Consider the following 18744-nt stretch of genomic DNA (forward strand, 5'->3'; position numbering starts at 1 on the left):
AATAAACATCTAAAGTATACTTTAATTACATTGATAAAGATCTATGAAAAAGAATAGAGACTCAAACATAAAATTGCTAAAAGTATCAGAAGATCATAAAAAAAAGAAAGATGATGTAAAGGTTGCTGAAAAGATAAGATAAGCTAACTTGGAACTACTAACCTGAAAACATATAGGGGGAATTAAGGCAAGGAACAAAAAATAGAAGATTCATCATTAGAGCATAATAATAACAGAGATATTATACTAATATATCTTTTAAAGTCATTGTAATATATTAGAAATATGAATAGAGCAGTATAAATGAGATATTAATAATTTTAAAGTTTAAGGACTTAATGCTAATTTTTATATTTTATTAAAAATATTTCTGCTTCACAATGATAGGAAGAGCCGACATCGAAGGATCAAAAAGCGACGTCGCTATGAACACTTGGCCGCCACAAGCCAGTTATCCCTGTGGTAACTTTTCTGACACCTCCTGCTTAAAACCCCAAAGGTCAGAAGGATCGTGAGGCCCCGCTTTCATGTAAAAAATCCAGATCCAGACTATAAAATCCAGATCCCGGACGAGAACAGTGCAGTCTCTGCCCCCGCGCCTGGGTGTTCCTTCCCGGAGTCCCTTGGAGGGGAGCGGGTTGAGCTTTCCTCCCCGCCCCGACCAGGGCTACGGCAGCCGAAGACCTCCAGGACCAGCCACCACCATGCTGAGACCACTCTCCGCACACATGAAGGTACTGGCAGAGGGACAAAGCCACGCGGGTTCCGGGGCCGAGACCTCCAAGCCTACTCGAATTGGAGTCAAGCATCTTCCACCCAGATCCTCCAAATTCCAGTAGGCGGGGGTCACACCCACCACCTGGCCCCCTGGCGCCGTGTAATCCCATCAGCGGCCAAGACTCAGAGACTATAAAATCCAGATCCCGGACGAGAACAGTGCAGTCTCTGCCCCCGCGCCTGGGTGTTCCTTCCCGGAGTCCCTTGGAGGGGAGCGGGTTGAGCTTTCCTCCCCGCCCCGACATCTTAACAGAACTTTTTTTTTTTATGACATCTTATTGTCTTATTTCTACTTTGGACAAACTTGCAGGCTATCGAATGTAGCCTGCCCACAGGGCAGAGTCTGGCAAACTCGCCGTGGCGTACCAAATATGCCAAATACCAGTAACAATGATGGGTCTCACTCTCCTAAATAGCCTTGAGTATAATCTCAGGGCTAGGATGAAAGAGACGTTACTGGGGCCTGCTCGAGGCAATCGACGAATAACAGGATGATGAAATGAAAAATGAAATTAAAAATATTTAAGCGTAGGTGCCAACACAAGCCAATATGTTTTAAAAAATGATTTTGAGATTCTGTAGTTTAGAGTGCTATTGATATGTTTTGTCAGTGATCGCTTTTTTTATTCTGATCAATAATACTTTCTTTTATTGAATCACTATGAGATACACAGTAACAAAATATTTCATGATTGGCTTTTAGTCATAAATGTTCCAATACCCCCATCTCTTCACCAGTGCACATTTCTCACCACCATCGTCAGAAGTTTCCTTCCACCACTCCACTCCACATCCAGCTCTAGCCTGCCTCTAATGGCAGGCATCTTTCTCTCTCTCTCTCTCTCTCTCTCTCTCTCTCTCTCTCTCTCTCTCTCTGCATTATAGTTTCCAAATCAGATAGTCAAAAGCTATAATGTTTATCCCTTTAGCTACTTCCAGCATTCAGTTCTTGTAAAGAGTGATTGTTTTCAACTGGAGTTGTAGGCTGGAGCGATAGCACAGTGGGTAGGGTGTTTGCCTTGTACGCGGCTGACCCAGGTTCAATTCCTCTGCTCCTCTCAAAGAGCCTGGCAACTACTGAGAGTATCTCACCCGCACGGCAAAACCTAGCAAGCTACCCATGACATATTTGATATGCCAAACACAGTAACGACAAATCTCACAATGGAGACGTTACTGGGCCCGGGCAGGCAAATCAATAAACAATAGGAGGAGAGTGCTACAGTGCAGTGCTATCATTGTCACTGTGATCATTTCTCTATTCTAAATGCCCTGAAACAACCCACAAAAAAAAAATCCCAGGAAGTTTCAGGGTGGAATTTTGGCAAACATTTAAGGATTCATAAATCTAGTCCACACTCTAGAAAAAAACAAAAAGAGGAGTGTCTAACAGATAATATTAGTTACTATGATCTTATAACAAAATCCCAGATGAATAATATATGAAATTATAAATAATGTCACTCATGAATAAAAATGGAATAAACCTTGGTCGAGTTATACTCCCATTCTACTTGGTGTGGTATTGGGATATTGTATTCCTAAAACTATATCATTAACAGTGTTATACATGGTGCATTTAGAAAAAGAAAAGAAACTGTAATGTTCTCAGATTCATTGAGTTACATAGAAATTATAGAAGGAACAAATATAAAGTAGTGTTAAGAAACAGTAAAAATGCTATATAATTTTTTAAATATTATTTGGGTAGAGAGAAAGTAGCAATACACTCTAAGTTTCAAAATGCTGTATAAATTGGAACCAAGGATTTATTTTAAATAGTAGTTGATGCTCGACCTGGTGTTTAATTTTCTGCGTCACTTGAGCTTTCTGGTGGTCTGAGCACACAGCCAGACTGAGGACATTGTAGGTTCATGTACCACAGTGCAAGCCTGCACAGCCTAGCCAGAGAATATTGCCAGGAACTGTCTGTGACCCCTATACAAATTAAGCAAAAATTACAAAATGATTCTTAATTATAGGAGAGCATATATAGGCTGTGAATAGATATGGCAGATTTTCAAAAGAACATCCAATAAAACCCCACACATTACCAATCTAATTGAAATATTGGATTATCAGCACACAAGAGCTTGTTATTTCAGTTATGCACATATACTAATTAAATAGGATATTCTCAATATGTGGTTCCCAGAACAGAAGGAGCAACACCTCCTGGGAATTTGTTATATACAAAAAAGATTTGAGTCTCAACCCAAGTATTGTGAATCATATATTTGAGGTTGCTTGTCAGCAGTCTTCATTGAACAAGTGGTTCGTTGTATTTCTGTGATATGTAACTTAACTGGGTTGAAGTAATTACTCAGAACATCCTCTCCTGCATATTTATGATTTGGCAAAGATTTTTGTACTAGATTTGAAAATAAAATTAAAGTGATAGCCAATTTGTAACTCAAACAGCTTGTTGCTCATCTGTTGGATCGCCCCATTGGACTAAAGGAGATACTGAATGGCAATGTCTCTCATTTTCCTGATTTATGTTTCCATAACTCCAATTTCTAGGTAAGGTATAGATTTATCATTTTTACACCAGGTACTTCATGCTTAAAAGAAACAAGAACTAATACTCCTATAAATAGTTAGTGGTTGAAATATTCAGTTTTTTCTTACACTCTCCTACTTTATACACGATATTTTTTTCCCTACTTGTCTTTCTAACTTCAAGTTCAGCATAAAATACACTCCAGTATCACCAAACAAAGTGTGTGTGTGTGTGTGTATGTATGTGTGTTTGCATAAAAGTATGTATGTCTAAATATGTGGGCATCAAAGGTTTGAGGTGAAATATCTAGCTCTCCATACTGAGACTTTTACTGAGACATTTGTTGATTCTGAACTGTTGTGCTTAAATGCAGTTGAGTAGTGAGTGATTTCTTGTAGAGGCACTTCACAATATCAGCAACACTAAACCAGAATCAGATACTTCAGAGTTCCTTGGCAGGGATGCATCATAGTCTCCCAATTTCAGAAGCCAAGGTACCTTTTGTTACAATACCCCAGAAACAAAGTTTCTCAGCATAGCCTCTCTCTTATGTTGAACTCTGGCAACTTATAATAATAAACTTAAAAATTAATCTTAAATAATACTACCAACGCCTCCATACCATTAGGTTTTATTTGTTTATTTATTTTTGCATTTGACTTTAAATAGCAATACTACCCCTTATATGCATCTGCCTTCTTACTTCACTTTTTAAATATAGATTCTTAAAGATATCATTCATTTTGGACAAATTTATGTACTGTAGATAACATATACAGCTACCACCTGCAGCCTACAAGTGATTTTTAAAAGAGATTGACTTTTTTTAATATTAAAAAAGAAAAGATCAGAAGAAAAATACCTTGTTGTCTATTTCTAAAATATTTGTGTGTAAGTTTCTTTTGAAATACTATATGCTATTTTTATTCTAGGCTTTTAAATAAACATAAAGACACAGCATATAAATAGAAAGCAAGATTATAGAACACTTTGACATAGCCAGTTAAATGTAGTAAAAGAGAAAAGTTAAAAAAATGAGATTAATAAAGTAGAAAACTATGAGTAGATAATTTTTAACTGTGGAAAACTTGTTATCAAACAGGATAACATCAAACAGTACCACATATTGAAATTCTCATATATGTCAATAGATAACCATAAAGAAGAGAGTAGCACAATTTAATGATATAAGATATTTAACAGAAGCGACTATCTGGAATTAATGTTTAGCTGCCTAAACATGATTATATTTTTAATACACATTTTTGTGAAGAAAAATAACTATTTTTAACCAGTAAAATTCAACTATTTAAAACATATATAGTGTGTGTAGGGGATGTGTGGATTGATGCTTACATATCAATACTCAGGGTCAAATCTTGGGTGAGGTGAGATTATACTCAAGACTCTCTCATGCAAAACACACATTCTAGTTTCTTGAGTCATATTTCTCACCTTTCAAATACATTAAGTGAACTATTCTTGATGAAGTATTTTATTTCTAGAAATTAGTTTCTGTTAAAATGCCTGCTATCGAAATAAGGTATTCTTATAATCCAGTTAAATAGTCAATTGTTGAAATATGTGTAATAAAATGTAGAATTTTAAAGTTTTAAGTCACCATGTCAATTTATTTTTAAATTTAAAACTATATTGAAATTACACTTTCTTTGTGTTCTAAAATATTACTTAGAAAAAATTCAATTCAAGTGCTTCAAAATTGAATTTGAGTATTGTTCAGGTAAATTTGAAATCTAACATCTTTTGTGGCCTATTCAACTTAATTATTACTTACAATTATTCTTGATTTTGAACTTTGTTTTACCTTAATCTCAAAGTCCTTTATTCCACTTTTCAAAAAGTACACGATTCTGTCTAGTAGCTCAACTCTTTCCAAAATATATAGCTATTTTACTGTGGACCTGTGCCTTACATAATGAAGTCATATCATAATATTTTCTTGAAAGCTTAATTTTAATAATTTATAAAGTATTTTGTATCTACATAACCACCACTCTTACCTCTCTTTGCATACTTTTTAATGATTGTTATCTATTTATACTGTCATTTGATAAAGTTTTACTTTGCTCTTTTATATTGATACATTACTCCAGTGAAAAGAAGGTCCAGTTTTTCTTGGTATAGATGACTAAATAAAAAATAAATACACACAATTAATGACATTTATAGATGTGCATTTGTGTATGTGTGTCGATATTTAAAAAGAAACTAAACTCTATGGGGACTGGCTTGTGTGACTATAAAACCCAGTAATAGTAGCTATAACCCTGTCTAAGATTATAATGGATTAGCTTGTTATTGTGATATTATCACAATAAGAATAAAAATAATACAAACCCAAAATACAAATTGTTAACCTTTCCCTTTTCTCCCAGTTACTTTTTTAAATGTATGTTTTTTCTTTTCAGTTGTAGTCTTATCTTATATTGTTTAGTAAAAATATTCTGACTATTTCTGGCAGTAATAGTCTATGAAGTCTAATTTTTTTCTGTGCTTCATAGATATGCAGGAGATTTGTACATATGAGATGTTTAATTCAGCATCCCATAGGTCTTCTTCAATAGTACATCATATCTCATCTGAGCGTTACTTTTAGCTCTCTTTTTCTCATGTGAGGACATCCATTTGGTATATGAATGATTATTTTAAGGTCTTCCTACTTTCTGAATCAGTGTATAACCTTCTCTAACCTTTGTTCCCTCCCATCAAGTATTACAGTATAAGAAAATGGGTCTATCTGTTATTGACATTACCCAGGCTTATATGATAAAGTTGTTCTGTCAGTCAGATAGGCAGATTAGAGCTGCCAGAAGAAATAAAATTGAAATAACACAGTTCATCCATTCTGTTTTCAAAATACTTGTTACTCCTAGCAATAGAATTAAATCCTGTTTGTGGGTTCTGCATCCTGCAAGTAAGACTGGAATCTGATTATGTGACTTCAGCCTTGCTTACCGGCTCAACCATTGCTTTAATATCATTGTTGCTAAAGCAATGAAATACAGATGGCAAACAAAGTAATGAATCTCACCAAAAAAAGGTTTTGATTAAAAATAGGAAAAAAATCATTTTAATTAATATTTTAAATTATTTTTTTCATTCATAATAACTACAATTCTTATTCTACTTTTTCTACTTTTGATTTGAGGCAACATTAGGGTATAAGTATGTATATGCTTCAATGGCATAAATTTACACCTCAACAAAATATGTTATCACATAATTCCCATAAAGTAGACATATTTGCTTTAAATTTAATAGAGGGCATAAACTTAAAATTTTAATACATAGATATATCAAGAAAAGTTATTTAAGATAATCAGAATGGAAGAGATAAATCACATCAAATCAGTTCATAGGTAGATATCAAAATATAGGGAAAGAAAATAAAAGAAGGTCTAATATTCACAAGTAATCAGAATATACAGAAAAAAGCAATAAACTCCTATAGTTCAACAGCTTAACCCAAATCAAAATGTACTGAGTGGCTGGATTAATTTGGAAGAAAATTCAAGTTTCTACAGCTTGCAGAAGACACATCTGAATTTTTATGATTAAGACAAGCTCAGAGTGAAAGGTAGGAAAACAATCATATAGTCACACAGTAGCTTTAAAAAGATAGAGCCAGTCTTAGATCAGACAAAATAAAGTTGAAAGTAAAAGAGAAAATTAAAGATGAACATTATATAATTATTAAGCAATGAACATGCCAAAGAAATGTTACACACATTAACATATTTGCACTGTGTGCGATACATTTCTAAAAATATATTTAGCTACTCACAGGTCTGAATAAAGTTATCAAAAGCAACATAAAAGTAGTAGACTATAACACACTGCTTTCCCTCTCTGATAGACCAATAAGAGAAAAAAAAATCAATACAAAAACAGTAGCCTTAAAATTGTGGACATTAGTAGATATTTATAGTCTATTCTAAAGTAAAGTGTAAAATTAGCCATAAAAAATCTTTAAAAAATCTCAAAATCTAGAGATTTCAAATCAACAATGAAATCAGTGCTAAGTAAAAGAGTTCTTAGAAATGAAAGAAATGCAGGCTCATAGCAACACAAAATGGAACATGGCAAAAGCAGTGCTAAATGAGAAGTCTACTGAAAATCAGACTTATATCAGGAGACAAAGCATTAAAAATATCTAACTTCACTTCTCAGGGAAATATAAACGAATATCAAGTGAATCCCAAAATTTATAAAAGGAAGGCAACAGCTATAAGCTAAGTGGAAATAAGTGATAAAAAATAGAATATAAATAAGCCATAAAACAAAAAAAAATATCAATGAAGTCAAGAGCTGTGTTTTGTGCTTTTTATTTTAAAGAACAAGTAAGTTTTAAAAAACATTAACCAGGGGCTGGAGCAATAGCACAGCGGGTAGGGCATTTGCCTTGCACGCAGCTGACCTAGGTTCAAATCCCAGAATCCCATATGGTCCTCCGAGCACCACCAAGAGTAATTCCTGAGTGCATGAACCAGGTGAAACTCCCGTGCATAGCCGGGTGTGACACAAAAAATAAAAATAAAATAAAAAAATAAAATAAATAAATAAAACACATTAGCCAGACTAAGAAAATGGAGAGAAATTCTAATAATTTAGATCAGTAATGAGGGGAAAGGTTAAAATAGATATCACAGAATCACAGATACCCCGAAGATCAGAAAAATTATCAAACAACAAAAAAGCTTTAGCCACTGAGTTCAAGAGTCTCAAGATATTTGATCAACTTTTAGAAACACAAAATTCCTCAGAATTGAATCATGGGAAAATAGAAAACATAAAGAGACCGTTACTGTTATGGAAATGAAAAGAATGATAGAAGCTTCTTTTTAGCTAACATTAACAAAAACTCAAGTCCAGATGCATAAATTCCAAACCTTTATAGATAACCTAATGCTTATGTTTCTTATGTTCTTTCAGGAATACTGTTGATCACTTTTCCTGCAACCAACATTACTGCAATGCAAAAATTTTAAAAAAATCACTGGTAAATCACTATAAAAAATAAAATCACAAACTGATATATTTAATTGCCATCGATACATATATCTTCAACAAAATCTAGTGAGCATACTTTATCAATACATAGTAATAATTGTATATTATGACTAAGTAGAATTTATTTCTGGAATATAAGACTGTTTAACATGTGTAAATCTGACATTTCTGATATGCCACATCAATATAAAGAAAGATTAAAATAAAAGGAACTTATTAAGACATTGATGAAGGTCAACCATGCGAGCAAGCCGGGTTCCGCAAAGGATTCAGCACCATCGACCATATCCACATGATAACCAAGCTCATTGAGATTTCTCGGGAGTTCAAGATGCCGCTCTGTCTAACGTTCATTGATTTAAAGAAGGCCTGCTGGTGGGAATGCCGGCTGGTCCAACCCTTTTGGAAAACAGTATGGACGACTCTCAAAAAATTAGAATTTGATCTGCCATTTGACCCAGCTATAGCACTCCTGGGAATATATCCCAGAGAGGCAAAAAGGTATAGTCGAAGTGACATCTGCAATTGTTTGTTCATTGCAGCACTCTTTACAATAGCCAGAATCTGGAAAAAACCTGAGTGCCCAAGAACAGATGACTGGTTAAAGAAGCTTTGGTACATTTACACAATGGAGTACTATGTAGCTGTTAGAAAAGATGAAGTTATGAAATTTACATACAAGTGGTACTACATGGAAAGTATCATGTTAAGCGAAATGAGTCAGAAAGAGCGGGATAGACACAGAAAGATTGCATTCATCTGGGGAACATAAAGCAACAAAAAGGGAGAGTAACACCCAGGAATGGCTGAGATTAGTACCAGGAATTTTGCTCCATGAATGGAAGGCCAGCCACAGGCTCTAGGTGAAAAGGAAGCTCAGATAGAGAAGAGAGTACCAAATGAAGGGTGTTGTGAGGGTCCTCCCAGGGTGGGAGAAGCATGCTAAAAGTAGTCGATAGACCAAACATGATTGCCACTCAAAGCCTCTCTTGCAAAACACAGTACCCAAAAGAAGAGAGAGAGAACAAGGGGGAATACCCTGCCACAGAGGCAGGATGGGACGGGGGGGGGGGGATGAGGGTGGGGGGAGGATGCTGGGACCCATGGGGATGGATGACGGGCACTGGTGGAGGGATGGGCACTTGATCATTGTATAACTGAAACCCAAACACAAAATTTGTAGGCCTATAACTGTACCTCATGGTTTTTCACTAATAAAAAAAGAAAAAATGAATAAATAAAGAAGGCCTTTGATTCTGTTGAGATGGAAGCGGTCATTGAAGCCCTAGCCAATCAGGCCATTCAAGCCCTATACATGAAGATCCTCCGTGAATTGTATTGCAGATTCACTACCAGGATCTCACCATTCTACAAAGAAATAATAACTGATGTCAAGAGAGGGGTTCGGCAGGGTGATACCATTTCACCAAAACTCTTCAGTGCCACCCTCGAGAACATCATGTGACGACTGGAATAGGAAGGAACGGAAGTGAAGATAGATGGTTGGCAACTACACCACCCCCACTTTGCTGATGACATTGTTTTAATAACATCAAACATCAGCCAAGCGGCACAAATGCTGGGTGACTTTGACCATGAGTGTGGAAAGGTAGGACTACAGCTGAATCTTACGAAGACAATATTTATGAGAAACAGCCTCGTTCCTGATGCTCCATTCGCTCTCAACGGAACAACCTTCTCCGAATGCAACAACTATGTGTACCTAGGTCGAGAAGTCAACATGACTAATGACCTGGCACCCCAGCTGCGCAGGAGGAAGAGAGCAGCTTGGAACGCCTTCAAGAGCGTTGAAGAAATAGCTAAGAGGATGAAGAACCTCCGGCTCTGGGCACATCTCTTTGATTCCACTGTTCTTCCTGCATTAACATATGCCTCAGAGACCTGGGCCCTACACAAACAGGATGAGAATGCTATTCAGGTCTCCCAAAGAGGAATTGAAAGAGCGATGCTTGGAATATCACGTTTCATTCAAATGAGAGAAAGAATCCAGAGTTCTGACATCCGTAGATGATCAAGAATCAGGGACGCTGTCTCGTTTGCCAAGGTGTCAAAAATCAGATGGGCTGGTCACGTAATAAGATTTAAAGACAACCGCTGGACTAGAGCTGTTACTGACTGGATTCCACGGGATGTCAAAAGACCACGTGGCCGCCCACCTACCAGATGGTCAGACTTCTTCATCAAGATCATGAACGATCGGTTTGAGGCTCTTCATGTTCCTAGAGAAAACAGACACCATTGGGCTACACTAGCACACGACAGAGACAAATGGAGACGTTACTGGCGCCCGCTCGAGCAAATCGACAATTAACAGGAAATTAAGTGATTAAGTGATTAAGAGATTCACATAAAGCCTTAGACAAGGTTACTCACTCAATCACAATAAAAAGCTTTTCAAGAACGTGGATAGAAGGGACCCACCCCAACATTGTAAAGTTCATATCCAACAATATATTCCAAGAATACAAAGTGAATTATGCACACAGATTGGGTAAAAAAAAGAATGTCCACTTACATCTGAATTATTCAGCATAATATGGGAAATCCCATCTATGTCAAGATAGTAGGGAAAAAAAATATTCAAGTATAAAAAGATGTAAAGCTATCACTGTTTGTAGATGTCATGATACTATACATGGAAAATATTAATGAAACCACCCAAACCTACTGAAAACAAGAAATATAGTAAAGTAAATGTTATAAAATAATATAAAAGCATACCACACTTCTATATTAAAACAGTAAACTGGAATTGCCCTACAATTTTTAAAATCCCATTTTCAATTCTATCAAATAATTACATACCTAAGTATGTAACAATTAGGCTAATTAATTAGAAAGCTAATTATTGCTCTGAAAAGATATAAAAGACAGAAGGATAAAAGAACATTCTCAATGTTCATGTTATGTATGAATCAACCTTGAAAAAATGATAATACTATCAATATTATTACACAGAATCACTGAAATTTCTGTCAAATTCCCTATGGTATTTTCAAGGACATAGAAATGGTACAACTAAAATTTATATGGAATCACAAAGCAACCCTGAGACCAGGGGAATGTGAGTTAAGAGACTTAGCTGCCCCTGGCTCTAAACTACACTGTAAAACTGTCATAGGTAAAAAAAGAAGTTTGGTATTGCAATAGATGCAGGCCTTCTGGTTAATGGAATGAAACTGAGAGCTGAGAAATATACACAATTAACTTATGATAAAGGTGCCAAAGGCATAAAATGGAATATAGGAGGCCCTTTTAATAAGTGACACTGGGAATATTGGTTAGCATTTGAAAAAGATTAAAATTAAATGAACTCAAAGAATTAGATGTTAGAACTGTGTACATAGAATATGCTGAAAAAATGAATGAAACAGTTTACACAATTATCTTCAGAGATATATTTAGTGATTCAGATATAATGGCAAGTGGGAGGGGTGAAGAAAAACAAAGTGGAATTACTGACCTCCTGTTGTTCTCGTTGTTGCAACTAGATCCTGTTGATTTGCTCGAGGGGGCCCAGCAACGTATCCATTTTGGGACTTGTAGTTACTGTATTTGACATATTGAATATGTCACAGGTACATTTAAAACTAAAAGACTTCTGCATCATGGAAGCACCACCAAAACAAAGACATTCTACTGAATGGGAGAAAATATATGAACACAATTCTTCTGACAAAGATTTGATATAGTTTACAAAACATAAAACTCAGTAGCAGAAAAACACCATTAAGTGTGGTGAAGAATTGAACAGATAATACTGAAAAATCAAAAACAAACCAGAAAAAAAAAACGCATTGCCCACAAGGTACATAAAAAAAGTGGTCAGTATCAGTGATCTTTAATAAATTCCAAATCAAAAATGGCAACATTAATTCACAGTATGAATCAAAATACCAAAATCAACTGAATAAAAATACCAGAATCAATATGTATTGGCATGGATTCAGAAAAAAATATAATTCTTATTCATTATGACTTGGAATGTAAATTGCTTTAGCCATTTTAAAAAGCAGTATGTAGAATTCCCCAAAAATTAGAACTAGAACTAGGATTTGATCTACCAATCCAACACTTAGGCATCTCTTCCAACAACACAGGATCTGGAGTGTTAATACAAGAGATAAGGTGCTTCTCTTGCATACAACTAATTCTGTTTAGAATCCCCTATACCATTTTTATGGTCACCCAAGCACTACATAAGAAACTTCTGAGCAAAGAGTGAGGAGTAATTCCCTGTAATTGATTTTGTGCCCCAAAATAGAACACAAAATCGTTTATTTGAACATATACATGTACATATACTATCATTACAATGCAATTTTTAGTAGCCTGATCTGGAAACAAACCATCTGACATATGACTGATAGGTGGATAAAGATATCTGGAATACACAATGGATTATTTCTCAGCTACAATAAAATGTGAAGTCTTGATTTTTGATTCAACATTGATAATGGGTTATTAAGCAAAATATGTCAGATGAAGAGAGACAAATACTGGATTATCTTTACTCACAGTAGCACTGTCCTCCCATTGTTCATCGATTTGCTCAAGCGGGCACCAGTAACATCTCACAACAAATTGTTTTTGGCATATTGAATACATCACTGGTAGTTTGCCAGGCTTTGCCACGCAGGCGATATACTCTCGGTAGCTTGCCGGGCTCTCAGAGAGGGGTGGAGGAATCAAACCTGGGTTGTCCGCACACAAGGAAAACACTCTACCCACTGTGCTATCGCTACAGCCCTTACTCACAGTAAAGAAGTAAAACAAAGGAATGGATAATGTTCAGTGAAAACAAATGAACAGACTCACAACAGATCTATGATGATCTAAGAGCAGAGAGAGGAGGTAAAGTCTTAAACACAATGGCAAAGGGATATTGGTTCTGATGGGTGGTGTGTGATAACTTTGTTTCCTAAATGATGTTTTTCATTCTTGTAAATTAATTTTACCTCAATAAATTATTTTGAAAATAAAACTATTTTTATTGGTTCCTATTATATTCTGTGAAATGAAGTACTTCAGTTGCTTTTTTACTTTAAAATAAATAATGGTTTTTGTACCAAAAAGTAGCCCAGAATTAACAGAAAGGCCAAACATGATTGTTTTTACAGACTTTCTAATTTGCAAAGTTAAATTAAAATCTAGCTGTCCTCCTTTTCCATGTTTGTTAATGTCTCTATGAATCACTCTCAAATGTAATCTTCATGCAACTAGATCCTGTTAAAGGATTCAGAATGTAAGATTTTGATTGGCATATTGGCCATAAAATGTGGATGAGACAAAAAAGATAGTTTGACTTTCCACAAATAATTAAAAGTGTCCATAGGTGTATATGGTTGAAATTTAGTAAAAATAAATGTTGTAAATAAATTTAGCAAAATATTTAGGCATGATATTTCTATCACTAATTACTATCAGAAACTTTCTGTCTTTCTAGTAGTAATAGCACTCCAGAAAATTGACAGAGGAAATTTTCTGCTTATTGAGTAGAGTGGGACCAAAAGAAGAATGCCAGTCTGCAAAGATAGTTGTAAATGATCACTCTGAATAAGAATGGAGTGCTGAAAACAGGTAAAGGAACAAACATGATAACCTCTCAGTATCTGTATTGTAAACCATAGTGCCCAAAAGGAAAGAGACAGAGAGACAGAGAGAGGGAGAAAGGGAGAGAGAGAGAGAAAGAATGTGCCTGCCCTATAGAGCCATAGAGAAAGCTGGGGGAGGAGGGGTGGCAGGGGGTATTAACTGGGATCATTGGTGGTGGGAAATGAACACTGTTGGAAATATGGGTCACTATATGACTGAAACTCAATCATAATTAGCTTTGTAAATATACATCACAGTGCATTACTTGTATCACTTGTCATCCCGTTGATCATTGATTTGCTTGAGCGGGAACCAGTAATTCTTCCATTTGTCCCTATCACGTGCTTGTGTATCCCAATGAGATCTGTTCACTCTAAGAACACGATGAGCCTCAAACCATATGTTCAGGGTTTTGACGAAGAAGTCTGACCATCTCATAGGTGCGTGGCCACGCGTTCTTTTGACGTCCTGTGGAATCCAGTTGTTAACAGCTCTAGTCCAGTGGTCATCTCTAAATTGCATTACATGTCCGGTCCATCTGATTTCCATGGCAAATTCGATATGTCAATAACAGTAAAAACAATGGGCCTCATTCCCCTGACCCTGAAAGAGCCCTCAATACTGCAACATTAAGAAGAATGAGAAAGGAGAGGTTGATAAGATCTTATGGCCGAACTAGGCTGCCAAAACAAAGAAGGACTAATATGACTATACTTTCAACACACCTATTCCTGTATTGGAAGCATCCATTGAGGACCTGATGGTGCAAGTGTAGAAGATCAAGTACGACATCATTGGTCTGAACTAGATGGGAAAGCATTGATCACATCATGCCTTTTTCGACACTGGAGAAATGTTCCTCAGAACATGCGACAATAGAGGTGTCAGTGTCCTTGTCAACACTTACTTGGACATGAGCATTGATTCATTTGAATGCCTAACAACCCGAATCAGACAATCTCCAGTAATTCAATAAAAATAAATAAATAAAAAAGAGTATGTCAGTAAAGCATCATGAGAGAAACAGACATCTATTTATCTCCAGTTTTGTTATAGAATCATACACACACACACACACACACACACACACACACAAAAGGAGAGACATTGAATGTGTAGCTAAACTAAGTTGAACATTAGCAACAAGAAACAGTTTTTCTACAGTATAAACTCTGATATTGAAAACTACAGTTTCCAACAAAAGCTTCTGTTAGTAGAGTTATGGTTTTTATTTTCATTGTTACTCTATGAAAGGACTGATGGATTAAATTACTGGTGAAACTGATTGTATGCTTTTATTTTCACTCATTTACCCAGCATGGGGGCATAAGGTGTTCTTTTAGATTACTATCTAAGCTATAAAACATGTTATATAATCGTAGCCAAATAAATGACTTCAAAATGCATTAAAGGTAGCATTCAACAAGAAAATTGTTCAACATTGGAACAGACTAATACAGCAGACAGTTGGAAAAACTGAGTTCTTTCTTGACAGATTGATTTTAAAACAGATTTAGTCTTGGATTTTCAGCTTTTCTTTTGAAGTTATGTTGCTTTTAAAATAAGGCTCTTTGAAGTGAGCCTATATTTGAAAAATGTATGGAGTTCCGTATTGCAACATATATACAAAAATTTATGCAAATTTCCTGGCCCCTAAGAGATACTTATTTTACATGTTCCAAATAGGTTTTATAATTAATCAGCCAGAAAGGGAATTAATGATTTTATTAACTAATAATCCCAATTTTTAGGTTATTGGGAAAATTTCATCTTTGAACAAAAAAACTACTTAGTAGAGAGAAAAAGTTAAGGCCTTGATAGGAACTTATACAAACTTTCAGCTACAATTATATCAGTAAGTTACTTTCCTTAAAATCAAGAAACCCAACTTTCAGAGATAGAGACATAAAGAAAGGTATTAACTAAGAGAGGCAAAGATAAGACCCAGCTTCTTGGATCTCTTGCTTCAGCATAGTCTCTACCATATATCATCAAGAAGCGGAGTGTTTATCTTGTCTCTTCTCTGCCTTATATATATTAGTAATCCTCGTTTCTCTGTGCAAAGAAGACTGCCTACAGAATAAGTGCTACTATCTCATTTCATCATTCCAATGGAGAAACAGAAAAACTTTTACAATGCCTCTTTTTAACATTGCCCTTAGAAGTGAGTTTCAATGGTATATATATATATATATATGTATATATACATACACGTATACATACACACATACATATGTATTTCCCCTTATGTTACATATATGGGGAAATAATTGTAACTTCTATATATGTACATATGGAAACAATTATATATGTATATTATTTGACACTTGTATATATATGCATATTTATATATCCTATATCATATATATGTGTGTATATATCATATATATCATATTTTTCACTTACATCATGTGTTCCTTTGGGAGGAGGCTTCCAGTAGTAGTCAAAGTATTCAGGAGGCCTCAATTGCTCTGATAATGAAATGCCAACCTGTTGGTTCCTTGTTCAAAGTAGCATTGCAGCACAGCTTGGCACCAGCAGTGTTGCTGAACAAGAAAACCAGAGTAATTCTGATGTTATGTGGTTCTAGGGCTCAACTCTGGGTCTCTGATCATGTGAAGCATTCCCGCAGGACTGCTGAGATATTTCCCAGGGCCTTTATGTAACCATTTTATAAAACTGGTCCTTTGCTAGTAGTATCATGTTACCGTCTATCCAGACTACAGACGCCATAATTGAGGTCAATTATACTGATTGCATTGCTGTTATTTAGTAGGTGAGAAATTTAATGAATACTAGAAAATCAGTATTCACTTCCCTGACACACTTTGTTGTGAAAGTCTTCTAAGTAGAATATCATCACAGCCATCATTGATTTGTTGTTCAGTAGGCTGAGTGAAATCATAAAATGAATGGTAGTTTGCTGATGTGCACCAGGCTGATTTTCTCAATGTTTCCCCAATCAACCGTGTAATATAAATAAAAGAGTTTATAAGGAAAAGTAGCTACATAACAACATCTCAAATTTATTCAAGCAAATAGTATCCAGTTTGTTTCCTCAATTTTATTGTTTTCAATAACACTTGCTTAAAAAATGCTGCTTTTATTAGTTCTGGGACCCCAGTCTAGTTCTGGAAGCACCCTTTGCAAATGCCTCACCTCTTGCTTTTTTTACGTTGTTTTAGCTATTTAATAACAAATCCCATGTTTATCTCAGCCTGAATTATTTTACTGTATTAAAAAAAGAGAATTTCCTCTTTTTTTAAAATTTGTCAGACTCCCCACTTGCCTCTGGACAATAGTTAATATTCCCTTTCAGTATCACACATAGTAGTATCAAATCAAACTCATATTGGGGTTATCTCACTGACCTGATAAGAAGAAAAATATGGCTCTATTTTATTGACAATGTGTTCCTTGGTACAATGGAGAAAAAGCTAAAAGAAAATTAAGTAGGTAAGGATAATAAACGAGTGTTCACAAAACCTATAATATGTGTTTAAAAGCCTTAACGAGGAAGAAAATCTCACCAGCAAGTGACCACAGATCGCTTTAATGATTCCCTCACTTGTCAGGAAATGAGAAATGTAAAACATGAAATCTTAGAGAAGTATATTTGTCTATATAATAAAAAAATGTAAAATAGGAAAAAGCAGTAAATTAGAATCTTTGCAGTTAATTGAGAAACCAAAGGATCAAGCATTTGAATTTCTGTTTCAAAATAACTTTCCCTGAAATTTATCATTTATGTTACTGTATTCATCATACATATTTAGCTACAAATGATTTTGTTATACTTCATAAAATAACCAATGTGCCATATTTTTAAAAATATTTTTGAAAGTATTTCAAATAAATTGTTAAACCTATATTACGCTTCTTCTGGATGTGTTAGCTAGCAGAACAGAGCTATAAAGGAAACAAGCTTATGCTAATCTTTTATAGAAACAACACTTCCCTGCATTTTTTCTCTCAAAACTAGTATCTCTCTGCTTTGTGTTACATCATTTATTAAAAGACTGAAGTTTTCAAGGCTTAAAAAAAATATTAGAGGCTGTTGGCGGCGTTGCTTCTCAGCTCGTGTGCGGCGGAGGTATCGGCCGGGGGTTGTTGCACCGAAAGTGTTTGGCGCCATGTCTCACTCACATCATTTTACTAGTCCAGTCCAACAAGAGGCCAGAAGGCAGAACTTATGCTGACTATGAATCTGTGAATGAATGCATGGAAGGTGTTTGTAAAATGTACGAAGAACATCTGAAGAGAATGAACCCCAACAGCCCATCTATCACATATGATATCAGTCAGTTGTTTGATTTTACTGATGATCTGGCAGACCTCAGCTGCCTCGTTTACCGAGTTTATACCCAGACATACCAGCCTTACAACAAAGACTGGATTAAAGAGAAGATCTATGTGCTGCTTCGTCGGCAGGCCCAACAGGCCGGGAAATAATTGAGCAGGAAGCATTAGGGGGCTGGGGGTAGGCTTGGAATACAGGTGTGTACAGCAAACTCTAGTGGATGTTTTGTATTCTAATAATCCAGTTTCCATTTGGTACAATCTAGCCAGGGTTGAATGTATTGAATGAAATAATGACGATCTTGTTCATTCTGAAACCCCCCCTTGCCTCCTCCCTCTCCCTATCCCCTCCCCCCCATTTTTTTTTTTACTTAAAACATTTTTACGATGTTTTGGATGGAGGTTGTTTTTTGTCAGTTATTGTTGGTTTCAGCCCTTCCAACTATTTTTTTCCACTTTAATAGTACTCACTATACTAACCTTTCTTCAGGATCGGGTGGGGGGGTGGGTGATGACAC

The 18744-nt window shown here is 35.5% G+C and overlaps 1 protein-coding gene across 1 annotated transcript; it reads left to right on the plus strand.

The window, feature by feature from the left end:
• The first annotated feature begins 380 nt into the window (after positions 1-380).
• LOC130018453 (enhancer of rudimentary homolog) lies at positions 381-18513 on the plus strand. The gene is made up of 2 exons (XM_056109149.1): positions 381-462; positions 17979-18513. The coding sequence occupies exons 1-2, from the start codon at positions 381-383 to the stop codon at positions 18377-18379; spliced, it is 483 nt and encodes a 160-aa protein (XP_055965124.1). The 3' UTR covers positions 18380-18513.
• The last annotated feature ends 231 nt before the right edge of the window (positions 18514-18744 follow it).

This window comes from Sorex fumeus, unplaced genomic scaffold (assembly GCF_029834395.1).
Source record: "Sorex fumeus unplaced genomic scaffold, SorFum_2.1 ptg000265l, whole genome shotgun sequence".
In the NCBI taxonomy this organism is placed as follows: domain Eukaryota; kingdom Metazoa; phylum Chordata; class Mammalia; order Eulipotyphla; family Soricidae; genus Sorex; species Sorex fumeus.

What these genes read in the sequence shown, in the direction of transcription:
- LOC130018453 (XM_056109149.1), top strand. Translation starts at nt 381, where the DNA reads ATGATAGGAAGAGCCGACATCGAAGGATCAAAAAGCGACGTCGCTATG. An exon ending in ACAAGCCAGTTATCCCTGTG is followed by an intron (nt 463 to 17,978) that starts GTAACTTTTCTG and finishes AAAAAATATTAG; the next exon opens with AGGCTGTTGGCGGCGTTGCT.